This window comes from Taurulus bubalis, assembly GCF_910589615.1.
Source record: "Taurulus bubalis genome assembly, chromosome: 21".
NCBI classification, from domain to species: domain Eukaryota; kingdom Metazoa; phylum Chordata; class Actinopteri; order Perciformes; family Cottidae; genus Taurulus; species Taurulus bubalis.
Window position 1 is genome coordinate 8,960,920 of NC_136609.1, and position 26,741 is coordinate 8,987,660.

Consider the following 26,741-nt stretch of genomic DNA (forward strand, 5'->3'; position numbering starts at 1 on the left):
GGGGGCCGGGGTCTTGCCTCCCACCAGCGCTTCCATTCTGCCGAGTCAGCTTTCCTCTGCCCATCACCGCTCTCTCTCTCTCCCCTTTCTCTGTCTCCTCTCAGTTGCTTCCTCTTTACAACCAAAGCACTTTTACCCTCCTTTCCGTCCCTCCTCCGTCTTTCATCCAGGTACCCCTCCTTTCTTCTTCTTCTTCTTCTTCTTCTTCTTCTTCTTCTTCTTCTTCTTCTTCTTCTGCATCCTCTCCTCCGCCCTGCGAAGGGACTCGCAGCCCAGATGAACGGACGGAGGGCAAAACCGGAGACAGAGCGCATCCGTCATCCGTTTGCTTTGTTGTCCCTCCCCTCCCCATCCCATCCCTCTTCCATTCACTCTCCCTCCCTCCCCCCTCCCCTCCGCTACCCTGCTTGCCGCGGCTAGGATCACCGCACTACTCCGTGCGCCGCGATGGAGAGCACACACAGGCGGCTTATCGCAGCCCAACTAAGCCAGGTGGAGAGCGGCAGCAAGGGCTGACTCGTCCCAGAGAGAGCCGAAGGGGAAGGGGGCTGGGGGGTGACCCGCACTGTCCATGTCATCACTTCGGGACGCAGCGTTGCGGACAGACAAGGTATTGGATTGTCTGCGCACCGGACGGGGCATTCAACAAGGGCGATACTTTCGCCACGCCGTCCAAGTGTGATCTCAGAGAATCTGAATTATGTGTGCAAAAGGCTTTTGTTGACTCTTGATATGGATCCGGGTTGAACACTGGATTGTCTGGGCTTTGGATGTGGATTAGAATACTGATGTGGAGCAGCTGAGCTTTGGGATATAAAGCGCTGTAGCAGGACCACATGGACATGTTTGGTTTCTCCAAGATGGCAAAGCTGTCAGGGTGAGTGCTCTTTTATTTCTGGCCTTCATGCCACTTTCCTCGTGAAGAAAGACGAGATAAGACATCAGAGATTTTTCCAGGTGAAGTGGTATGAACGTGTTTCACCCAAACAGTGTTATGACTCTCACGATGAATGAAGTGAAAGGGTTTCGATTGAGAAAACTTCAGTGACGAGGCTCGAAAGAGTGTTTGATCAAGGGTCTGATTGTTGCACAAAACCAGATGTATATGTGACCTGTGGTCAGTGGTCCTTTACTGAAGTAAAAGTAACGATATCACACTGTGACCAACCAGCAGTGTTTAATTATCCAGAAAGATGCACAAAAAAACAGATATATCATGCACATAAGATCATAAAAAAAGAATATATTTTTGCATTTGAAAAACTCTTCCCAGAAATCACCACCCGCTTCCTACAGATACGAAGTAAAAATCTACTTCGTTGCATTGCACGTGAGCAGGTAGAGGCCTCGTCGTGGTTTTCCCGTCCTGTTATTTGTGTTATTTCATTGAATGGAGAAACATTGGTCTACACCGAGAACAGCGAATGTGGGCAAATAAAAAAGGCGAAGCACAATCGCGAGAGTCCAAGGAGCATCCGGAGAGCGCCGGTGATGAAGGGGAGAGATAAAGAAAAGAGAGAGGACGGACAATGGTTGCTGAAGAGGATGGGAAACACAGAGGGAGCCAGTGGAGAGCACAGTGGACTACTAAGTACTTGAAAAGACAAGAGGTCTAGAGAAGGAGGTTTACCCTGAGCAACACCATCCAGCCTCCATGATGCTCAACCTAGCCCGCGTACTACAATTACCCAATAGAGGCAACAATATTTACACAAACGCTTGAATCAGGATTACTTTGATTCGGGTAGAATAACACCACACGCCCCGGGATGAGAAGGCACACTGAAAAGTCTTTAAGACGTCGGAGCGGCAGCAATGATGAAGGGCTCAGCGCACAACAATCACCCGCCGCGCCGTGCAAGGTCTTTTTTTCGCACACCACACATGCGTATGTAGACACATGTTTGCATGATCCCTGACTCATGCGTGGTCACATCTTTAAGCCCTCTAAACGTGGCTCATGACAAATCTCTTAAACCTACACACTCCAGAGGTTGGCATCTGGAGCGTTATCCTCCGCTTCTCCACTGAGGAACGGAAGAGGACCGCCAACCGGGGACCGGGGACCGCCGAACAGGGGACCGCCAACCGGGGACCCCCAGCTGGGGACCGCCAACCGTGGACCGCCAACCGGGGACCGCCAGCCGGGGACCGCCAGCTGGGGACCGCCAACCGGGGACCGCCAACCGGGGACCGCCAACCGGGGACCGCCAACCGGGGACCGCCAACCAGGGACCGCCAACCGGGGAACGCAAACCGGGGACCGCCAACCGCGGCGGGTCCCGACTTTAACCCGCGATCGTTTTGCGACATTTCCGTGCCGCGGAAAGACGTTCGTACAAACCATGTTTTACCAAAGTTTAAATGGTTTTCAGGTGGGATTTTAGCGTGCTACTCGGAAGGCATTGACGTACATTTTGAATAACTATTAGTGTGCATAGATGTTCTAAACTTTTTAACATTTGGTTATAACCCTTTGTGTTTTTGAACTTTTACTTTTCCTGAACATTATTTCCAAACTCGGCAATCTGCTCCGAACTTTGTATTAGGCTCAATCATGTAGGGACTTTTCAGCAAAAGGTCATATTTTTCTTTAAAACCACATAAAGAATTTACATGAAGTGGAACAATAACCAACTGATAGGGTTCAGCTGGCTATGGTGAGACTGTCCCCGCCCCCCAGTGAGAACGATGGCATCGGTACCATTCTTTGTTCACTTCGATGGGGTTTCCTCCTGCTGCGAAACGAACATTTCGTTGGCGCTGGCTCATCACAGTCGTCTCATGAATATTGCGGATCTGTGGTTCCGTTAGCATCACTACATCCTTCTGTCCTTATCTTCACTTCGCTGCGCTTTAAAGAAGCACTTTTCACAAAAAAATTAAAGCCAGGCTGCTGTTTTATGACCAAATTATGCAAATATATGAGGAAACCAAAAAGCAGCACACTGTGCTCTCCGGTGCTTTTGATCCCTGGGAAGCACGGTGTTAATCTTTCGAAAACCCGTGCATGCACATCGTAAATTGAGAGATAAACAGTCAGTGTTCTTTGAATGAGTTTCTCCCCGGGAACATCATTTCAATGTGCACTCCCAAAAAAAACAAAAAAACGGAGACGGGTGAGTCCCAGAGCCAGGTGTGCATGTGTCGCTAATACTCACACGTCTTGTCTTTATTTGACTTCTGATTTGAATAAATAGCTTCCATTTGTCATAAGAAGAGTTTTTCTTTGTTTACCCTCCCCGGACGCCACTTGTTAGCTTGATGAAAAATGTCCGCCACGCCCACTTCTACTCGCTTGGCCCCGCCTCGTTGTTGACATACTGTGAAATGGGCGGAAAAATTAATAATGGCGTCGCGCTAACCGGCGCCATGAGAGTGTTTTTTTTTCTTCCTTTGCTGGCAAGTTAGCGGCGCTTTGCCCTGTTCCCAGATGGCCGGTGTGTGTTTCCACGAGCTGTCACAATACAGTTTCACAGCCGTCTGTTTGCACACGCCGCAACGAGCCAAGTTTGCCTCATGAACTGTAATGAGGAGTTGTGGTTAATTTATCACCTCGTAATGCTCGTAATGAATCATTCATTGTCGGATGGGAAATAAAACAGCTGCTGCAGGTAAGGGGAGGAGGGGTGTATGCGATCCTTCCTGTTGTGTTTGTGTGTTTTTATTCTGACTGTGGGCTAATGGGAGTTTTGTTATCACACATCTGGCCTTTTTTTCTTTTCCCAGGAGGCGAGTCTCTGTTATCCACGCATTTGCATTCGCAAAGACGGTCCTGTCTTTGCGAATCGTCAGCGTGGTTGTTTTTTTCCCCCCGTGTGTGTCGGAATTTGGCAGTGAAACTAGCCAGCAGGGCTTGTTTGTGTTCTGCATATACAGCAGTGCATGCCAAATTGCCTAGTGCTTTTTGCCAAACGCATGCTGCTACTTCGGATGGCAAAGTTCCACTCTACCGGGAACCATCTGACAAGCCACGACGTCCTGAAAAACCAAATATATATAATTTTCAAAATTTGAATCACTCGTTACTTCAAATCACCTGTAATCGCTCGATGATCATCTCAGACGATTGTAGCGTCGTTCTGTGTGTGGGTTTGGGTGCCTCGGATATAACCCACGGCGTACAGAACAGTTTTCTGGAAGCAGCCTGGGCCACGCGATCGACCTTTCTAAAAGAGCCCACGGTGGGGGAGGGGCTTCTGCAAACACAGGCGGATGTGGAAAATACAATTATTCACTCTCTTGCTAGTTAGATGAGACGCTTGAGTATGACTCGCATGTCTGTATGCCAAGTACGAAGCTACAGTCGGGGCACAGTTAGCTTAGCTTAGCATATAGACTAGAATCAGGTGGGGCGGGGCAGCGAGCCAATGCACCACTAATGCTCATGAATGAACACATGAAATCCCTTTACCTTTAATCTGCAGTTACTTTTTTTGAGCACGTGTCGAAAACACGAATCAGAGGCGGGGAAAAATAACACCAGGGCTGCAGCGCTACACCCCCCCAACCTCAAGCACCCCACCCTCAATCACCCCACTCTCACTTTCTCACTCCCTGCCCGTAACCCTTAAAGTTGGACCATTTTCTTGATTTCCGTCTGGATAATCCTCCTAAGGGATTTGGTCGGTGATCACTGCAGGAGGGGCTGGCAGGGTGAACACACGGCTGCTTCAGTATCTGAAATCACATCACAACATCTCTCTCTCTCTCTCTCTCTCTCTCTCTCTCTCTCTCTCTCTCTCTCTCTCTCTCTCTCTCTCTCCCCCCTCACCTATCCATCCACTTAATATGGCGGCACATCCATACTTCCATGTGTATCGATCCCTGCCTGTCGACCTCGTGGATGTGATGCATCTATAACTTTTGATTGTTTAAGGATGTAGAAATTGATTTTAAGGCGGGTTTAAAAGCATTTAAATACATGTTTATAAATGTGCACTGGAGCCACAGATGCAACTTTACTTTAAGCCCGGCAGAATAACACGTTTGTTATCTCCTGATGCTCATTTGATAAAACGCATCCGCTCTGAAATGGAATACTTTAATCAATCCTTCCCTTCTCACTGCAGCGATTCATTTCCTGGTGAGCGCTAATATTCTCTTATGTTACGATTGCCATATTTCTCTCCTCACACAATCATCTCTCACACAAGATAATACTGAAAGACAGGAGCGACGCGCTTCCCGCTCCCCTTTTTTTTTTTTGAAGAGAGACCAAATTTCATCAATTATGCAAATAAAGCAAAAAAAAAAAAAAAACATGTTCTTCCTTTGCTCCGTTCGCATCTGAGCTTCCTTCCCGCGCCTTTCCGACAAAGCAAATAACTGTGAGAACAAGTGCCGTCTCCCAATTATGCTTTAATTCTCAACCCCAGCGAGCGTGGTGGAATTCAGACACAATTTGCCAGCTGATCAGTGATGCAAAAAAAAAGCCACGCTCTTGTTGAGTTCTTGCCCGCGGGGAGGGGAGGCGTCACGTGTTCTGTGAGTTTTTAGTGAGCTCGACGTGCAGCATGTGTTTCTCTGTTTGCCTCTTTTACGTCTCATGCATTCTGCATGGAACCTGCTCAGTGCATTATTTAAGAGGCTTTTCTTGCTTCATGAATGAAGGAAAAAAAACACGGCTGTTCAACTGGAGTTGTTCTTGTTTCTCTTTTTTTGATGAGACAAACCTCTCTTCTCTCCGACGCCCATCCTAACCAAGCATGTAATGGCGTTCGCCTCTCCTTTGAACCCCATAGCAGTCCCTGAGAACAAAGGGATCAAAAAAGAAAGAAAAACCCACAGATGCGTCCCTAGATGACTCACTCGAGTGACTGATCTTCTCTCTGAAGTTTTCACTACCTCCTCACACTTTGCAGAGTCAGCGGGTTTTTGACTGAACGTATACTGTGTCGCCGGTGTGTTCAGGGTCCTCTTTGGGAATGGGATAGATAGATAGATAGATAGATAGATAGATAGATAGATAGATAGATAGATAGATAGATAGATAGATAGATAGATAGATACTTTATTAATCCCCAAGGGGAAATTTGTTGTCGTAGTAGCGGCTTACAACTTGAAGATACAAATAAACACACAAGATAAATTATATAAAGAAGCAACAGGGATGAAGGATATATACAAAATAATAAAAATATATAAATATACACAATAACATAGAATACAAATAACTGGAATGAAATATATATACAGCTGCAGTGTATTCGTTAATTAAGCAAATTAAATGTAAACAATAGTATGTGAAGTGTAAAAAGCCTACACGTGTACACTGTAGGTAGAGGAACCGCCTGGAGATTTGTCCCCATATGATTGCATCACGTCCGTCTTGAGCCTCTGTTTGGCAGGATCCGTGCAGAAAAAAAAGAAAATACTCTTTTTAATCACAATGGCCGACACATAACACTTCCAGTGTGCATTTACAGAATGAAGTGCGAGTCTCGAGGTGCACCGTTTTACCCTTTACAGCTGTTCCCTTTTCGGATAAACGCTCACGGCCGAAGTGTCGAAATGCCACGGACACATGGGGGATTCTGGCATCTGTGTTCTCATTATATAACGAGCATGTTGCTTAAATATCTTATCTATTCCTCTAAGTGACGGCCAAGCTTAAAATGCGTAGAAGTCTCCACAGATTTGAACCGGTGTATGAGGATGTTTCACTGTCGTACTCTCAGGGAAGTGCATACTCAATAATGGATCACTTTGGCTGGTTTTTACTACATACAGTGGGCAAGTCTGTCCTTGTAGGACAGAAGGAAAGTTAAAAATATCTTGCATACCATAGTCTCTCTCGCTCACACACACACACTGGTATTCTGGGAGATGTATATGATGAATCCATGTCATTTATCTTTACTGGCTCTTGTTCAAGTGCTGACATTGCATAATGTATTGTGCTTGTTTCGCGTTTTGTATTGACTTTTAGCTTTTAACTAACACATTCGTCCACCGCTGCACATTTCTGGAATTGACACATAAGAGGGGACTAAATACAACGAAAAAACGACGCGTCCAGACTACTGAGTGACGAGGCACGGGATTGGCGAGCTCACACGGACGTCCCGTTGTCGCTGATACGTGTGTTTGCCAAAGAGTTGAGTGATTAGTTCTGCTCCAAATACTATCGCATAATACTGATGCGCTGCCGTGTATTCTCAAAGCCTGCAAACCTGCATACAGTGCAGCACGCATACTCGCACATGCATATTCATATATATATATATTCCTACCTGATGGAGCATGGCTTTCACTTCCACTAATTGTGAGTGCATCATTTCTCAAAGTGCTTCACAAAACACTTGCCTATCTGTGGCATATCCTACCCTGCTGCACTCTTCTCCATTCCATTGCGACTGAAGAATCCAGACACGAGTGTTTCTCATTCACTGAATGATCACCATCCTCCTGCGTGATCTTATTGAGAAGGGGGGGGGGGGGGCGTTCAGTGACGTCCGTTTCCCGCCGTGGTATTTTTAACCCGCCGCTCGACGTGCGGCGCAGATGTTCAGCTCCTCGCTGTGGTGATTTTCAAGTGGCTCGTATAAAGTCACGTGGCAAGTGGCGTTTAAATCGCACACTGGATTCTCTCACACGCTGCAAGCAGATACGCATGCACACTCGTCTACTATCTATCTCTAACCTTTAGAATTGACTCGGGCGAGTGGACTAGAGGTAGTCGATGCTCGGTCGCCATTACATCACGCGAGTACAGTCAACCGACCAGAAGCTGACATGACAGTGTTACCTTAAGTCCAAGTATGAACAACATTAAAGGGCTTTGACACCGCAGTACATACTTATGAAAACAATAGTAAAAGGGAAAATCTAAGCCTTGACTTCTTCATGACAGACTGACAGTACGGTGACTGGTGAGTAATTGCCTTCGGTTGTCCCTGCGGATCAATCTGTTTGATCCTGGTCTTCAAGTTGAATCTCAGAGCTTACTCTTGGATCCATTAATGGAGCGCGCAAAGGCGCAGAAATGTTAGTATTAATTCCAACTGGTGGGTTCCTGTGGGGCTCGAGGCCACATACAAAAATCGTTGATTCGACAACAGCGTAAACATAATTCAAACAGACGATCGTCAGATTTATTTATGACATTTCTTTTTTTTTTTTAAACACAATTTAAAACTCTGCTCCGCGGCCCTTTTGTGTTTTCTGGCCCCTCTGGTTACACTGCGCCTCGCGTGACATTTACAGAGAATCAATGGGCTGTTGTGCTGTGGACTGTGTTGTCCAACAGAGACGTACTGCTGCGCTGCCAAAGGTTGAAAAGCAACGGCGTACAGTGTTGAGGTCCGCTGCTGCAGACGCAGACGCAGTGTGCCCAGAGACGGGTCGTAGACAGAACTGACCTACAAGCCGGAAAAATTATTCTTTTGGCAAAATATGCTCCACCACGTTCATCCTCATTCAGCTCATGTTTGCGACCCGTCCTTGTAACTCCTTTCATTACGAATTATTAGAGGGTAAAAATATTTACTACCTAATACAATACTATTAGCTGAACAAACCATTGACATTGTGAGGGGCCATGCTACTCATTCATCATCATCACTTCCCCGTTTTCACCACACAGCTTTGACTTTCTTGTCCCCCAAAAGAGCAACTTTCCATTTGCAAACAGATTTATGAAAAAAGTGTATTAAGTAATTAGTGGATTGAAGAAATGGCAAGTAAGTCTTTAGCAGGCGGCAACCTCCGGTTGGGAAAAAGTGTGACGTCAGGGGGCAATAAAGTCTTATTGTATAGAAGTCTATGAGACAATGAATCTACTTCTCACTTGATTTATTACTTCAGTAAACATTGTACACATGAGTTTATGGTCTCGTTCCCTAGTTTCAAGTATTTTTCAATACAGCATGATGTTCATCTCATAAATGATGGTCCCATTTAGAGCAGGGTATGCTTCAGCAAAATGAGAAACTCAAAAGGCTTCAAAAGGGAAGTCCGCAACTTGTGACGTCACTCACGGTGACTACGTCCAATACTTCTTTATATCATCCGTGGGTGAACATGTAACACTCTTTTCCCCTTATATTCTATGTATATCTTAATGTCTTCCAGTGTCAATCAATGTAAGTGCACACATGCAGGTAACTCCATGAATCTTTGAACGTCTGTTTAATCGATTTAAATCTTTTATGGTATTCAGCTTATTTATATTCTGTCTTTGTGTGCTTACATCCCAACGCCAGATCCTATATATTCTGAACTCTCCCATTGGCAAACGTTGAGCTTTCATCTGATGTGATCTCATCCTATAAAGGAACATACTGGTAGCTGCATCTGCTGTCCTGCAACCATAGGCTGCCCCCCCTGCAGATACACTTCACAACTGGTCTCAAGCTGTTAAAGGCCATTCGTAGTGCTGTTGAGGACAGTCGTTGAGCGGAGATGTGTGTGTTTTGCCAAGGTCAAGGGGTCTGGCCGGCAGCCTGTGGAGGAGTCCAAATCCTCACATTGGGAAAGGACAGGGTGTGCCTGCTGGTTCTAGTCTGGTACACCCATAGTGAGTGTACCAGAGCGAGAGGACGAGAGAAAAGTCAAGAGGAAGAAGTGATGAAGAATGAGTGTTTGTATTAAAATCCTTTTATTTCACAGCGTTAACTAGACAATCAGTTTATCCCTGATCAGCGCTGGAGAATAGAAGGGGAGCTGTCCGTGGTCCTGAAACCAAAGCTCAACGAAAGCTTCAATGCAGCAGCTCGCCCTGCTCACCTACTTTAATGTCTTTGGGCGGAGTATAGCTTTTTTTTATGTAAGCTTTTAATTGATTCCATCATCGCATGCCGTTGGCGCGTTTCCACATCAATGAGACCAGCCAGCGTTTGAAAGGAAAGGAGTCGGATTGGCCTTTATTATGATCTCCGAGGGCCGGTGAGACTTTATTACACTCAGTGCAGCACAGTGCAACATGACAAACATTTAACCGCAATCATAAAAGAGCAGAATAGCGGTGACTCACTGGCTCTGCAGTCGGTGCTGATAGGCTGTGGATTTAGTAACTCGTTGGCTGACGGGGAAATACAAATGATTGCATATGGTGGAGTACCGCAGACTGAACCAGATGTGAGCAAATTTTTAGTTTTTCTTTAACAAAATGTCCTTTTGAAATATTCAGCTTTTTTTTTTGTTTCATGACATGCTGAGTATGAATGCTAGATGATTTCCAGACCTCTGAATCACTGCAGATGTCTTTTCAGCAAATCAAATAGTTGTGGTGTTGAGCTCGCTGACGTCCCAGGGTGAGGAAGCAACAACCATTCAGAGCTTTGTTCGTGGAATAAAGGGGCGGAGACGTTATCTTCCTGTGACTCAGCCTAAAAATACACTTGTGGAAAACTGTTGCATTTTTCTACTACTCTAGTAAATGCTGGTTACTGTTGCTGGTGAGCTAACGGCTAACTGGCCATTTGTTCTCATCATTTCGTTCAACAAAGACCGAATGAAGAGGTACAAAAAGCTCTATCAGCCAACGACCTTGGGAAGTGACACTTTACTGAATGACACTTTAAAGGACAACAACTAAATGGGACATTAAGCTCACTGGTTAAATTCAAAACGCGTATTTAAACCGCTGATTCGTGTCTCAAAACGGCCTCTTTTTGCCGAGCCGCTTATGCCCCAACGGAGACGGTCAAATAAAAGTGAAGGATGGTGCCGCACAAGCTACGATCGCTGCGTCCATTTTGGTCTCCAGCTGCAGCGCTGTCAAGATGGCTGTCAAGATGGTGTGGATTCACTGATTGCTCCAACTCCATTGGCATGACTTGATTTTGCCCTAATGAACCAAAGCAACTCTCCTCGCAGATAGAAATTGGCTGAAATGAGTCCGTCTGAGTAATGAAGTGAAGCGAAATGGCAGTTCAGTCAGATTTTCAGACGTGCAATCATCTCGAATGCGTCCATTTGTAAATGACGGCTCCCGTCAAAAGTCTTGATGGACCCGCGATGGAGCTGTGCTCGTGAAAGGAAACCCCAAAGTGGTCTTTAAATGGTAGACGCTCACTTTCAGACGGCTGGACAAGCAGGCATGAATCATCCAAATGGGGGGCTCACGAGCGAACGTGATAGTTCTCCAGATTGTTTGTTTCCCGAAGTGTTTCAGAAGCCTCTGCTTGCAAATTAGCAACTTTGTGAAACTCTTGCAGTTTTGGTTTTTCTCCCCTCTTTTCTTTATGCTTGTTTAGCAAACATCTGCACTCTGCAAGATGTTCAGAGAGCGTGCAGAGCGGAGCATAATCTTCAAGTGTGTTACATAAAAAACAAAGTGTGTACTTGCGTGTTTCCACGTGCCCCGCTTGTTGAGAGCCAAAGCATGTCGTCTTCGGATAGTAAAGCTATATATAAAGTAACAGCACTTCCAGGGCAACTTTTTGAACAGCGTGCACCAATGTTTCATTTATGAGCCGGAGAAAAGGCTGAGGGAGGTTGAGAGAGTGGAAAAGCCAACAAATGGAACGAGGGTGGGGACGAAAAGAGGAAGGTCGGTGCGATGGCTGCAGTTGTCTTGCTAGGAGCTATGAGCGTGTTAAGTTGGAACATTAATGAGCATAACGAGGAAGACTGGGAGGAAAGAAGGTCCATTAGCGAGCAAATTAGGACATCCCTAGTGGCAGATCAATGCCAAATTGGACAACAGTAGTGACAACATCTCAAATCCACTTACTTCAGCTTCAGATTCATCCGCCGATTCTTTCCTCGGCGAGCTACGAATCCTCGGCGCCCGAGGCCACGCCTTCTAAATTGTTTCTTCCCACATTTGAGATATCTATGCTATTGGAGTGCGCCGTCAAATACAGAATACACACCGGCCCACCAACATTTTAAGCGCCACATTGGTATACATTTATCATTGGCGCTGTAGCGCCATCTGTTCATGACACGAGTTGATGATGTGCCTCTGCTAGCGTCGTAGCGCAGTGATTCACCCGATCGAATGCGTCTTCAAAAACGTGTGTCGCCCGTCTGACACAGATTGCAGCTGACATTGTATTAGCGCACGGTGCGACACGCAATTAACCTGTGAGCTGTAATCTGGCAGTGTTTATCGGGTTTAAGTCAGTTCCACCGTGCGCTAGATGTTTTTGTATAGCGTCTTTCAACTGCAACCGGAGGGGAAAAACACCCTGCATTCATTGTGTACTTTTTTTTTTATCTCCTTCTTCTTTTTGGCCTTTTAAACCAGAACCTGGGGGGGCTTTTTAATGGAGTCACTTTTTTTTCTGAGCTTTCCATGTTCAGTAGTGTGAAATGACAGCAGAAAGTTGTCTCTTTGCCTCTTATTTCAAGTCTCTGGAGACGAAACACCATTTTTTTATTCGAGTCCATTTTCTTAAAGTCAATATATCTGCGTGCTTTATAAAAGAGAGACCCGGGACTGAATACGTTTCTGTTTACTGCAGACTCAGCTGACATGTTGAAATGAATAAACGGCGAAAGAAGAGACCTAAACCCTGATGTATATTTCACTGCTCCACACACCACTTAACCTACATGTCCTTGTGTGCTGAGAGGCGTCCTCAGCTCCAGCAGCATGCAGGACACTCAGCGGCTGAGCTTTTAACAAGATGTGGGGGAAGAAAAATAAAAAAAGAGTGTAAAGTGGTGAGAATTGGCAGGGAGGGGACTTTGTGCTACTGGCTGGAGTGAGCATTGTCATAATGTAGGCTAAGAGAGCTCTTCGCTTTTTGTGCAAACCCGGTCAGTCTGAATAAAGATCTTGAGGCATTGCATGCGTGTGTGTGCGTGTGTGCGTGTGTGCGTGTGTGTGTGTGTGTGTGTGGTCAGCTGCATGTATAAGGGGGTCAAAAGGGCAGACTTCATGAATGCGATCACCTAATGACATTAATATAAAGGAATAATTGAGAGCATGACTTATTCATTTTGTGACTACAAGACTCATCATTGGACACGGGGAAAAAAAACTTGAGTTGCAGAATTCTCTATGAAAGCAATCATACTTCCTGATGACATGGAACAAATGTCAGAGAAAGAGGGGATTATAATCTGCGTGGATGGACTCCTACATATTAGGCTCATATGTATGTGGTAGTGTAGGCATTTCCTCGGCTGAACCCATGCGATGGATTACTCTCCCGGGTCGAGAGCGACCCGAATCCGGAGCTGCAGCGCATGGGAGGGGAAACATTTGTTGCGATGCACCCAGAGACCATATGTTTGGGGGCTGTGTGCGTTCTTGCTGACTGGAGCATGCGCCGGCTAAGCAGAGGGGAGGTCCGTGCCAGCTGGCACGACTGCTTTCTGTGAGAGGGAGGTCTGACATATGATGCAGCAAAAAAAAAAAAAAAAAAACGCTCCAGTAACCACCATCTTTGTTCGTATAGCAGGATGAGAGCGATGTGGTAAAACATATCCGGGCCCTTGTCCTATAGTGTTTCAGACGATAATAAAAAGACAGGCGATCAATACATCAATACATGTAATGGCCGTCGATAAGGGACAGGCTGTGAAAATCAAATTAGGCAGGGGAGGTTTCAACGGGGGAAACGAGCAGCAGGAGTCCAATTTGGTCGAAACCACTGGCCGGCGCCTCCTTCTACAACAACCTGTCAAATCAATCAGTTATGTGTAATTAAATCTCAGAAATCTGTCTCAGCCAATTAGATACAACCGTCTTCATTTCTTCAACCTGATTTACTACGTTCTTTATTTATTTGTTTAAATTCCAATTTCCCTCAAGTCCTGTGCTACACGTTTCCAGAAAGATGGTTCTCATCGGTCCATTTATGTCAAGGGACAAAAACATTGATTGAGTTTGTGTCATGAAGTTCAGCTTTTGAGTGCGGATGACAGACAGACGTTGAGAGCGAGAGATCAATCCCTGGCGGTAAAGAGAGGGGGCATGAATTGATCAGTTTGGAAGAAAAAGTACTCTTTGAAGTCAATACAGTGGCCTTTTCAGCAAAAGCAGCCCAAAGATCGAAGCTCCCTGCGGCTTCTTTTGAATTCATATAGTCAGATCCCTGGTTGGTTCATTGAAGGGAAAATGCATCTAGTTTTGGGGGCCTCGTGTCAAGACGGCAAGTTTGAGTTGGACAAAAAACTCTGCAGCGTAGTTCATCGAGGAGGCGACTTTCATGATGAGTTACGTCTCTTTGTGTTGTGATCTGTCGATGTTTTTTTGGTGAGTATCTGCGCTATGGAATTCTTTATCCGGTAACCTTTTGCACTTTTAGAAAAACACGAGGGAGGAGGAAGTAAAGCGGGAGAAGTAGAAACAAAGGGTAGAGAGTGCGGCTTTCAACGCCACTCGTGGGGTTTCTCTTTCAACGTGCAGCTGTGAATTCAGTGCGACTGTCACTGTTGTAGAATGGCAAACACAACTACCTGATTTTGTGCTTGCAAATGACAGAGATTTGGCCTTGAATCTGCTCTGTAATCCCGGCGTTTTGCATTCAGGAGGCGATGCTGGATAATATGGAGGCAAAGGACCTTGACCGCGTAGAAAAAAATCCATCCCTAAATGCCTTATTTCATTTACAATCGGGCCTTAAAGAGTATTTTATTCCGCCAGGGATGGCAATAACGGCCGGGCCGGTCGCTCAACTATCATTTTCCGTCTCGCTGCCAGAACCATTTGCCCTTTTCTGTCTCATATGGACATAAAACAGGACTTATTTTTTGCTGGAAGAGGACCAAAAGTGAAGAGTAAAATATTAATGCCATCCAGGTGAACTTTAAGAGTCAGTTTCCTGCAGCTCGGAGATGGAGCGATGTTTCCATACACGTTGTTGCTCTCAGAAAAGCCTCTTACTCCGCACACACACACACGGTTGCATACACTCTCTCTCCCTCTCTTTTTTTCTCTCTCACACACACACGCACGCTGAAATACTCATACTCTCTCGCTCTCTCACACACACACACACACACAGCATGGATTTGTTTTCTCTGTGATGAGAGGGATTATGGGATAAAGGAGGCGAGTCCACGGCAGTTTAGTTCAGTTTGGAGCTGCTCCCAGCAGCAGCGCGGCGACAAGCACGGATGCATGTCTGGCTGCAGCCGCTGGAGATCTGCACGGCCGTCGGCGCCGCGGCCTCTGTGTGTTTTGAGCACAAGAGCCTCTGATTGGGATTCTGAAGGCGGTGGATGGGGTGTTGTTTCCCTTTCGGATGACTGGGGATCAGCAGAAGCGCAGGCGTCTGACTGAAATCTGAAATGCGTGCGTGGCAACAAAAGCGAGAGACGACGAGTCCACTACGGCATGACAGCTGATCAGCGGGATGACTGATCGGCTCTGACACTTCCACCAGCACCAGTGGAGCTTGTTTTTGGAGCTTCTCATCTCAAGGCCAATTTTCTCTTTCCCACGCGCCGCAAGCTATGACATGACTGACTGATGTATTCCACCCGTCAACAGCACAACATGGGAATCGATCAGCTGGATTGTTACGCCGATGACGTCCTCCTCTAGTACGCGTCTTCTTCTATTTTAAGCACATCCCCGATCCATTGGCGCCTTTGCTTTTCAATGGGGAAAGGGCTGAAACTGGGATGTGAAGCGCACAGCGGAGAACATGCTGTGTGACAGAATGTCAGTCCGAGTCCTGTCACAGAAAGGCCATAAATTCAATTCATCATTACTGTGGCTATGCATCCGTTTGCTGCCATAGATTTGAGGTCAGAACGACCAAACTTGTCTTCGTGGTTCATGGCTGTGGGAGGGAATGTTCTCCAAAATAGATAAAATATACATCTGAAGTGCATAGACGCTTGGATTCAGTGGCTTTATGACCTTTCATTGCACTTGTGATCATGTCCGTGGTGCGTTTGTTTATAATGCATGATTAGGGCGTGGATTATTTTGCCACAATTGATTCAGAAGGGCGGTCTGTTCAATCCTCATTTATAGGTAGAGCTTTTAACTTAAGCTAAGTGACCCTTCAGAACCGCTCTTTCTCCTCCGACCGCCTCCCTCGATCCTCAAAGACATCGTTTGAGTAATCTGCGCTAACCGAATCAAGCCCGTCACATCAGTGCTTCTCCTCGCCGCACGTGCGCAATTTTGCCGAGCAGCTACCGCAGGCCCGTGCATGCAGCCATCGATCGCCTATTTACAGACCCGATGGGCCGTTACTTGACTGCAGCTGATTGCTCTAAGCAGTGCGATGTCACATCGCAAAGCCACACACGGAGAGACCAGAGGTCACACTAATTGGGCTGAGAGGGATCTTAACGGAGTAGCTCTGAGTGTTTTTTATCCAGAGAGGGGTAGGGGGGGGGTTATAAATTCACCTTTTCTTGCTTTTGTTAAACGATGACCTCTTGAAATAAGTAGATGCATATGCCATGATGATTATGTATGAGTTCCGTTCTCTGTGGATCTTCTCCCTTCGTCAAAGACCTCCAATCTAAAGATGTGTTGCAGCTATTAACAGTCAAAAACAGTTTCATTGAAATATTGACAATAACTTTCTTAGACGTGACTATAGTGCACCGGGAATGAGAAACTCTTACCGGGTTCACTCTGCCATGACTCAAGATAATGGCCCTTGTTTATCTCTATTTCCTTCCAACAAAAGTGCAACTAAGGAAGTATGAATAGTGGTTTTACTTCACTTACTTCAACTATCTTCCACAACAGATGAAAGCACACTTTTGATTCACATGTGGCGATCAAATGCTCACTTTCCCCGTCCTTTGTGTTTCAGCCACAAGAACAAAATGTCGGGCTGGCCGCCCCCTGGCCCAGGCTCCTGGACCGGACTGCAGGGGCCTCCATACAGCTGGGACAGCATGAACAGCACCAGGGACGGACGGGACTTCCTCACCAAGTATGTACAGCGTGATCATAAACAGCAGCACGCCGTGTGCGCACATGTTTGTATGATGTACAATCACCGCCGTAGAGACCCCGCGGTTGCTTATGATTGCATCCAGAAGGTTCAATGGAGAAGCAGCAGCAGTGGTATTGCTGAGTAATTGCTCCTATTCCCAAGAGCATCACCTAGTTTAATTACTACGCAGATGATGTGGTTCTATTGGCTCCATTGGGCCGTAACCATCAGCACGCACTTGGGCGGTTTGCAGCCATCGCGTAAGGCGGTTGGTAGGGTTTCTTTGCACGTCCAACTGGTAAGAGACCCCCCAGGGTAGATCTATATCTGGCCTAGGATCCCCAGGAAGAGTTGGAAAACGTTGCTGGTGAGAGGCTGCCAAGCCTGCTGTCCCCGCGGCCCAAGATAGTGGATGGAGGAATGGATAGTTCAATGTGATACTGCCTGTGGAAATTTGTTTTGCAGAAAGAAATAGGAAGCCATGGTAAACAAATCCTGCAGTTGGACTGCCGTTGAGACCTTGGCATCCAGGAGCGTTCTGCACGATGAATCCAGCGCTATGCAAGCGCCGCGGAACAGACTCTGTTAGACAGACATGTCTGATTCTGATAAGCTGTGATCCAATTAACTTTTTCGATGCACAAATTGCTATGTGTGGCGGTGAAAACTGCTCTGTGAATTAATTGATGGCTGCGTTCGTCTTGTTGGTTGGTTACCTCTCTCTCCTTGTTCCATCTCTTTGCCACTTGTCATCATGTTTTCTTTCTTTTCCCCCTTGGTTGCACTTCTACTTCTCTCTGATGATTTTCTTCTCGAACTTTTTGAACTTTACCTCCTTCCTCATATCTCCTCTCTTGATCTTTTTTTCTTCAATCTATTTATCTATTCTCTTTGGCCTCCTCCTTTGTCTCTTTCGACCTTTCCTTCTCTCTCGACCTCCTCTTCGCTTTGACCCTTTGACATCAATTCCCAACCCTTGGTCTGTGCTTTTCAAACGCTGGTTTTCAGGGCTTCGGTGAACAAATGCAGCACTGATAACAGTAACTCGTTCAACACTTGCACACTAAGATTAATTTCATTATTGTTTGTTCTTGTTTCCATTTCATCTCTTGCCCTCTCTACCATATACCCTCTCCATCCTATTATACCTTCTTATATTTGTATTTTCTTGCATCTTCCCTTTACTCCTCTTCCCCCCCATCTCCTCTCCTCATGATGGGAAAGTGAAATATGACAAGGGAGACATATCTAGTCATGTGGCTTTGTTCCCAGAGAAAAGCTGGTGGCTTTAGTGGAGGTGACACAGATTGAGTATCCCGATTGGATTTCAGCGAGACAGAAAGAGAGAGCGACTCAAGCCAATAGTTGATTTAACTATATTGGACAGATATCTCCTAATAACCTTACCTAACATGATTGAGCAGGTTTGCCAAGTGTCAGTGGATTTGAAGTCCCTGTGAAATGGCAACTGAGCTGTATTTATGTGGATATAAATACACGTGAACTCATACAGTAGTGTGTGTTTAGTCTTATTGTGTCTGTCATGAGATGAATGCGATTGTTTTTTAGGCTTGGGTTTTATTCTCAACAAATAATTTTTTATACATTTGCATCGAGCATATTTTCCCTTATCTGAAGAATTTCCGGAGTGATTTCCCAGTGTGTGTAGAGTAGGCATATGCCTTCCTGTGTGGATGCTCATTACCATGGATTGGTTGTGGTGTGTGCTCATAGGCTTATTTGTGTGTGCTTTATAAACCCTGCCAACTGTTTGGGTGCAGTATTCCCCGCTGACACCTTATACTGGTCCTCTTTTTCCCCTTTTGTGTTGGTGTTACATTGCTATGGATGGATGTGCAGGTGGGGGGGTAGGAATGCAATTATCTCACATCATTCATATATCAAGACGTTTAGCAAGCGCCTTTATTCAAAGTCACTTTCAATGAGTGCATTCAACCCCCATAGGAACACATTCTTTGCATTTATACCATCTCAATAAATAAGGAAGCTCTTGCCTAAAGAAATCGGCAAAAAAATAATAATTCAGCATTCAGTTGTACGTAGCTCCACCCTCTTGCGTCCCTTCTGGTTGCAAAACAACAAGATGGCCTCGCCCAAAAACCAAGATGGCCTCTCCCAAAAACCAAGATGGCCTCGCCCAAAAACCAAGATGGCCTCGCCCAAAAACCAAGATGGCCACAGCCAAATTGGCTTCAAAACAGCAGTCCATAAACCAATGGTTGACCTCACGGTGACAACTTCCACTTCTATCCCTTTTTATGTATAATCTTAGTCTGCACCAAAGATGGTTGTGGGCATCTAACACCACTGGGTTAACATTAAAGAACAATTTCAGTTATGGGTAAGTGATACAAACCTTTTATTGCAACGAACGAGGACCAGGAGCGTCAGAGTGAGTTGCATTGGTTTCCCCCGTGAGTTGCACGCTTTCCCCCATCCTTCCAATGATTTGACCTTTTTTATTTATTCAGCTTTCCCCTGACCCCCTGACATCCCGGCTCTGCCCTCCTGCGGGATTAAACCCCCACCCCCTCTGACCCTGACAGGGAACATAGGCCCACATCGCAGATTGGAACATGCTTTATTACAGACAGATTTAGCCTCCCTCTTCTTATGCACAGTACAGATCAATGTGATAATGAGAGCGAGAATGAGAAAGCGCAAGAGGGGAAAGAAGGTGGCGGGGATTGAGACTGATCCGGATCGGTCGGAGATGAAGTCTGTTGGGACGTTTCTTTATCATCAGGGAAGATTGAGGCAAAGCTGCAGGTATATACAGTATATATATATATAGTATATATATATATATATATATATATATATATATATATATATATATATACTATCAATATTACCTGATGAATTAAAAGACAGACGTTAGTTTAGTAACAAATGAAACATACGTGACTATGCAAAGGTTAGGATGGACTAGGCCCACATTTATCTATATGGACAGCAGAGGCAGCCAATATGGAATGGATGCTGGCAAGGAAACAATGCCCACCCTGGCCCGGACTGGACTTAATGTGCAGCGAAGGAAGCAACGGCTGCCAAGGGAGCGTTTTAAGCTGTGAAAGAGGAAGGGAGGTGGAAATTGAGACTTGGAGAATGAGTGAGCCCCACTGAAAAGCGTATATCACCTCATAATTAACAGGCACTCTGCGTTCCCGGTCGGACAGACGCCTGGGGTCCGGCAAGCAGGGAGGTTTAATTTAATACGGGGCATTCACATTTAAGTGGAGCTTTCATCCTGAGTGACTTGCAATAAATCAAAGAAAAGGATACTTCACCAATGTTGACCCACATGAACATTGCTTTGTTTTTTTGTTTTTTTTCAAGGTTTCAAGGTTTCTGTGCATACGTGACATTGTGATGACAGGACGATAAAAGCTTACAAGAGCAGCCGTTAAGAAGAGATCAATCCTTTTTTTGACCTTTACACATTCATTTTTTAAACGATTGTGACTTGATTAAATGATCAGTACACTTTAATTTGGAACAGTCCGCAGACTTTTAAATGGATGCAGGAAGCAAATTGGTTCCAGATTGCATATCTTTGGTATTTTATGAATGCGGGACCTATGCTCTCTTTTATAAATAGCTCTTAAGCATAAAATGTTGTGCTTAATGACCAGACCTGAGCCAGGGCTCTGATTTATGAGCAGCTGATCGAATAGCTCAAATCATTCACTCCGCGTTTAATGTTTTCTTTGGGAGCTAAAACTAATTTCTAATGAAGGAGCAAATTAATTGATTGGATTTTAATGTATACTGAATCATAATCTCTAAGAGATTCTCCCTTAATATGCAGGACAGTCATTGAGTCCATTACCTGCTACATCTCTTCTCGAAGTGGAACGATCTGCTGACTCATCCCCCCCGCTCTGCTTTTATTTATTTTCTCCCAGCCAAGTGTCCCAGTGCAGCTCCCTGGAGGAGGTTCACCTGGACGCGGTCCCACCCGCCCCCCGCCTGGTGGAGATGAGACGGGACCCGGTCCTGGGCTTCGGCTTCGTGGCGGGCAGCGAGAAACCGGTGGTGGTCCGCTCGGTCACACCAGGTAGGCGTTTATCGCGGCGCTGGCTAGCTGCAACGGTGTCACCACAAGGAGTCGCCAAAGTCATGAAGAAATGGTTGAATCCAACACATTTTAAATCAAGTAGTTCAATTCAGCCTCGCTTCCTGTGTGAGTCACGTGACAAACACTGCCTTTAACTGCATGCATTTTACCAAAGAGCAACACGTGAATCAGGTTTCAAGGGAAAATCAAAGGGATTATTTTTGCATGATTGACAGCTAGAGGAGCTGTATCCGCTGCCTGCAGCAGCGACGCAGAACAGCAGTGGGATACGGTGCCACTGAAGGGCCGAGAGAAAATAAAATAACAATCACAAAACAAAGCGTGGAAAGCAAGACCTGACACCTCCGGAGGGGTTTGCATAGTACTACTACTTACTTGTTTGCAGAATGCTTATCAGTGCAAACAGTTGCCTTAAAGATTATATAGGAGGAAGCCATGCAGACTGCTGGCTTCTCCAGTCATTTTAATTGACCCCGGATAACCAAGAAAGTAAATAAAATTGAATTCTCCTGGTAGTATCGATTGCTTTTGGTTAATTGGCCAATTGCCAAATTACTGCCAAACCACTGCTCACAGCCGTCTGGCTGCAACGACACACACAGGGATTATCTCGATTAATCAATCAGCGCTGAATTCTAAGCAGACAATTGAACCAATGAATATTCTATTCAGAGTTGTTGGCCAAGGAAAGGAATACACAGGATGTGCTTAGGGACGGGACACGCCCACGTTACCTGTTAGTGGGCACATTTTGTACGCAGTGATTCAATTTCGGACAAATATTTGCATTTGTGCACGTAGGTGGTCCATCGGAGGGGAAGCTGTTGCCAGGCGATGAGATCATCATGATCAACGACGAACCCGTCAGCTCGGCTCCCAGGGAGCGAGTCATCGACCTCGTCAGGTGACTACAGACGCCTCTGGGACAACCACTGTGATCTGTCAGAATCCAAGATGGTGGCAGTTCAGGTTAATCCTGTGGAGGGTTTTGTAAAGAAATACAAGAATAGCACACCCCAAAAAGAAAAATAAATCATTCTGAAGGTTAAGGATACCCTAAATTTAAAGGGCCAGTTCCCTTTAACAGACTGCGTTTTGGGAACCGCCCCTGTCATAAGCTACTAAATGGCAGGTTGAACACTTATCATAGCACAGTCACAGTGAAACCAAGTCATTACCATTTTTAAAATCTTAAAACCATTTGCTTACCACATAACCATTCAGATAAATACATATTTAGAATTAATAAGAAGAAAGAAGCATTTTTTTTCTTTTAATGGGAGACTAAATGTCTGTTTTAACTGTGCCTGCTTGTAAGTGGTGACTTCCCAGAGGACTCTCACTCCATTTCAGCAAAGCTGATCAAGTTCCCTGTCGCTTATCTGCCATCGCTGCTCGCTGCTGATTGTGGTTTCCTGATGTTTCTGTTGACTTTGTGATTCTCTCGCTTCAGGAGCTGCAAAGAATCCATCGTGTTGACTGTCGTCCAACCGTATCCCGTGAGTAGATCAGCTCTTGCAAAGAACAAACAAAAAAGCACTACAAGGTGTCTGTATCGGATGTATTTATACAAAATTAAAACATTAAAATCCAGGGAAAGGATTGCTCTGTATGTGCAATGTGTTGATCAACTAATTGAGACCTTTACATAACTACCTGGTGATTTAGTGTCCAGAGTTGCTGCCAGCATTCCACTGAATTCTCTTCACCTTTCTTCTAAAAAATACTCTGCCCTTGATCGACATTGTGTGTCCTTGTGATCATATTTGGGGAGGTTCGCTGCGTGGCTCTCCTCCAGGCCCGTTAAACCTGTTTTCCTTTCAAGTGAATGAAATAATCTCGTCTTCCTCCGACTAAATGCATTCATCCGTCTCCTAAGTTTGGGGTGTGTTGCGACAGAGTCGTGTTTCTAGAAAATTGCTTTTCCCAATTTCAGTAAACTTGAGGTTATTATGTTAAAGTTTTATTGATTTTCTCTTTCCAGCGTTACATGTGCAGCTAATGTGGAAACCTTATTTTTTTCCTCTTTATTTGTGCTTGTGTTTGTTCATGCTTCTCTTTATCTCTCCCCCTCCATCTGTCTGTCTCCCTCTTTCCCTCCCTTGTCTCTCTCTCTCTCTCTCTCTCTCTCTCTTTGGACCGTTGCCTCCTAGTCCCCTAAATCAGCGTTCATCAGTGCAGCCAAAAAAGCCATGCTCAAGTCCAATCCGGTCAAAGTGCGCTTTGCAGAGGAGGTCATTATAAACGGCCAGGTTCCAGTCAGTACTACCACACACACACACACACACACACACACACACACACACACACACACACACACACTTATGTATGACCTATATAGGCAATGACAGATGGTTACCACGTAAGACAGACAGTTGAGTGGATGCCAGATAGAAGACAGTCACAAGAATGTGTTATGACATGGAGACACGCTCATGAAACCCACTCACGTACGACACCTCACCTGCATTCTGTTAGCAGGCGGGATGAAACAAAGGCCGATCATATTCCTCTGTTGCAGAACGCGGTGAAGGACAACTCTCTCCTGTTCATGCCAAATGTCCTGAAGGTCTACCTGGAGAACGGGCAGACCAAGTCTTTTCGCTTCGACAGCAGCACTTCCATCAAGGTGCGTGCTCGCCCCGCGGCCCTCCCTTTCTCCAAGCACACTTTGCGAGATTAGCAGTCTCTGCTGCATCTATTATTACAAAGGGAGAAATTCATTCAGAGTGCAAATGAGTGCGGCGTCTCGGTTGCACACACACACACACACACACACACAGGCTACGGAATTCAATCACTGGGCGAGGTGGCAGAGAGCGTTTCAATCTGCTTGACTTGTAGATTTTGTTATGTTTCATGTTTGTATGATTCAGTGCGGCTCCCAGCGTGTCGTCTAGGAAGGATGCAAGGAGAGCTGAGTCACTCCTTCACTCCCTTGAGTGGCTGGTGTTGTCTTCACCTGACGAGCTCCCGCACACACACACACACACACACACACACATGTGCACGCGTGCATGCGCGGCTGGAGCGATCCACTCTGTAGTGATTAATAAAACCTTTACTTTATCCTCTTAAACCGTGGATGCACAGGTCACTGGAACACACACTACTCCATAGGTGGGTCAAAGATGACCTTCATGAAATGATTGCTTACGTCCATATATGTCAGTGTCTGATAAATGGTAGAAAGAGCGCAGAAAAAAAGACCTGTATTAGAATGAATTTGTTATATTAAATATATGCTATCAACCTTGTAAATTACCTTGCTTGCCATACACATAATAAGAACACGTGTTTTCTCTTCTCTTCCAAGGTAGAGCTACTAAAACATTTATTTCTCTTTAAAAGGAGAATATGTAAATATATGAGGCGAACGGGCAGATCATTTTGAAGAGGTGTACGAGAAACAAAAAGGGAAACATTAATTCGAAACGTGTGAAGTAATGCGAAACACCTTTTTATTTTGACCTCGATTCTATCATGTTTGTCACCTGAGAAATGTCCATCTGAATCGAGGAGACGCGTCTAAATTTATACGGATTGTCTCCGCTGCACAACTTTCTTTTTTTTTACGAAATGAAATATAAATCCCTTTTTTTAAGCGACTGCTCTAACTAAACCAGCATGTGGTGCATTTCCTCCAGGACGTGATCCTGACCCTGCAAGAGAAGCTGTCCATCAAAGGCATCGAGCACTTCTCCCTGGTGTTGGAGCACAGGACGGAAGGCTCTGGAAGCAAACTGCTTCTCCTGCACGAACAGGAGATGCTTACTCAGGTAGGAGATGCTTCCTCTTCGGTCACTCCCTTAGTCTGATGGGCACACACACACACACACACACACATCCCTGCTCAGTATTCACACAGCATTTGGAGCCTGGTACCATTTATCAGCCCTGGCACAGAAGGGGTGACAGCTCACATTACACCTACACTCCCACACACACACACACACACACACACTCATCCATAGTGTCGCACAGGTTTGCAGGATCACATGAGGGCAACTTTAATATTCAGATGTGGAGCTCTGCACGTGGCACAGTGGCAGTTTTAAGAGTCGCTAGATTCATTGAAACATACACTCTGATTCAGCTGAGCGTCAATCTTACGTGACAGGTGTAGGGGAGGAGGCGGGTAGTCCTTGAAATAGAAAACAAAACTCCCTCGCCCTCTCCACACTACCACGGTAAATCCTTCATAAGATTTAATCAATATTTGAATGATGGGGCTGGTCTCGTGGTTGTCCCCAATAAGAAATGGAATCAAATGCAAGTACATTTACTTAACCCTAAAGTATTACTTTGAGGTACTTTACTTTAATGGCATTTTTATTGTATTTATACATTTCAGAGGGAAATATTGTACTTTTCACTCCATTGTATTAGTTTGACAGCTATTGTTGCGCAATAGCTGTGATCGTGATTGTACTATGATCAGTGTATATGTTTTTTTTTTAGAATGACTCACAGAAAAATCCCTACAAATCCCATTACTATAATAATAATAATAATTCAAACTTTTATAGCGCTTTTCTAAATACACATTGGGGACGAGAGACACAAAGACAAGTGGAACAGAACAAAAATGAAAAGACAAAGCAAGCAAAAACAAACAAACAGAACATTTTTGGCAACAAAGTGTCACACAGGTTTCCGACCTTGTGTTTGTTCACTGCGTTCTCTCTCTCTCTCTCTCTCTCTCTCTCTCTCTCTCTCTCTCTCTCTCTCTCTCTCTCTCTCTCTCTCGGTGACCCCAGGTGACCCAGAGGCCCGGCTGTGACAAGATGAAGTGTTTCTTCCGGCTCAGCTTTGTGCCCCGGGACCCCGTGGAGCTGCTCCGGAGAGACGCCGTGGCATTTGAATACCTCTACGTGCAGGTGAGCGAGATCCCCGAAACTGATTCCGCGACATTGTTTGTCATCTTTGAGCGGGATGCGATACGGCATCGATTTTTCCCGTGGAAATGACTAATGGTAACTAACAAAGTGACAGAGTGGGTCCTGTCAAGACAAAATCTTCATTTGCAAATAACGTCCTCAAATAATAAATTGCCTCCCTACAGGATTCCTTTGATGAATTAGTCAAGTGAAATAGCCTGAGAGAAGGAAAGCTAATCTTCAGTTGAACATGTTGTACTTCCGAGTCCTTCACCAGGGACTGTCTCCCTTCTGAAGGAAGCTCAAGTCACAAAGCTCGGCCTGAGTTTGGGATTCTCGCGTAACGCTGCTTCCTGCTTTTTTTGCCGTAGAGTTGTAACGACGTGGTGTTGGAGCGCTTCGGCACGGAGCTGAAGTACGACGCCGCGCTGCGACTGGCTGCTCTGCAGATGTACATCCTCACCATGACAACCAGACAGAGCCAGAAGGTGTCCCTGAAATACATCCAGTGAGTTTTGGTGTGAAAGGACATTGTGGCGTGTGCTTTTTGACACTACCAACATGAGCTGTAATGTTAAAACTGTTGTACAGCCCGGAGCGGCTCCATCAGTTATAAATAATAGACTTGACTGAGACAGTTTGGGCTGTTTTCCTCTAAAAGGTTTTTAGAGTAAACGGCGTCCGATTTCTGGCTTCCGACTGCCAGTATTGAACCCGGGTCCGGTGGAGTGACTGTGCCCGCTGATCATCAATCTGCTCTCCACAGAAAGGAGTGGGGTCTGCCGCTGTTCCTGCCTCCCGTCGTGCTGTCCAGCATGAAGGAGAAAAACATCAAGAAGGCTCTGACGCACATCCTCAAAACCAACCAGAACCTCGTGCCTCCGGGGAAAAAAGTAAGCAGTGTTCCTCTGCCCTTGTAAACAAACTTCTGACACAAACACACAC

General features: G+C 45.5%; 1 protein-coding gene across 1 annotated transcript in view; it reads left to right on the top strand.

Moving 5' to 3' along the window:
* Nucleotides 1–836: 836 nt before the first annotated feature.
* LOC306752825 (FERM and PDZ domain-containing protein 4-like) overlaps nt 837–26,741 on the top strand; it is a gene marked incomplete at both ends in the record, with an annotated part of 34,156 nt that continues 8,251 nt past the window's right edge. The window contains 11 exons of the mRNA XM_079236632.1: nt 837–877; nt 16,689–16,811; nt 20,744–20,895; nt 21,718–21,820; nt 22,370–22,415; nt 23,070–23,174; nt 23,438–23,545; nt 24,564–24,695; nt 25,677–25,796; nt 26,168–26,304; nt 26,563–26,689. Of these exons, the coding sequence (XP_079092758.1) occupies nt 837–877; nt 16,689–16,811; nt 20,744–20,895; nt 21,718–21,820; nt 22,370–22,415; nt 23,070–23,174; nt 23,438–23,545; nt 24,564–24,695; nt 25,677–25,796; nt 26,168–26,304; nt 26,563–26,689 (1,194 nt within the window). The remainder of the gene's footprint in view (nt 878–16,688; nt 16,812–20,743; nt 20,896–21,717; nt 21,821–22,369; nt 22,416–23,069; nt 23,175–23,437; nt 23,546–24,563; nt 24,696–25,676; nt 25,797–26,167; nt 26,305–26,562; nt 26,690–26,741) is intronic.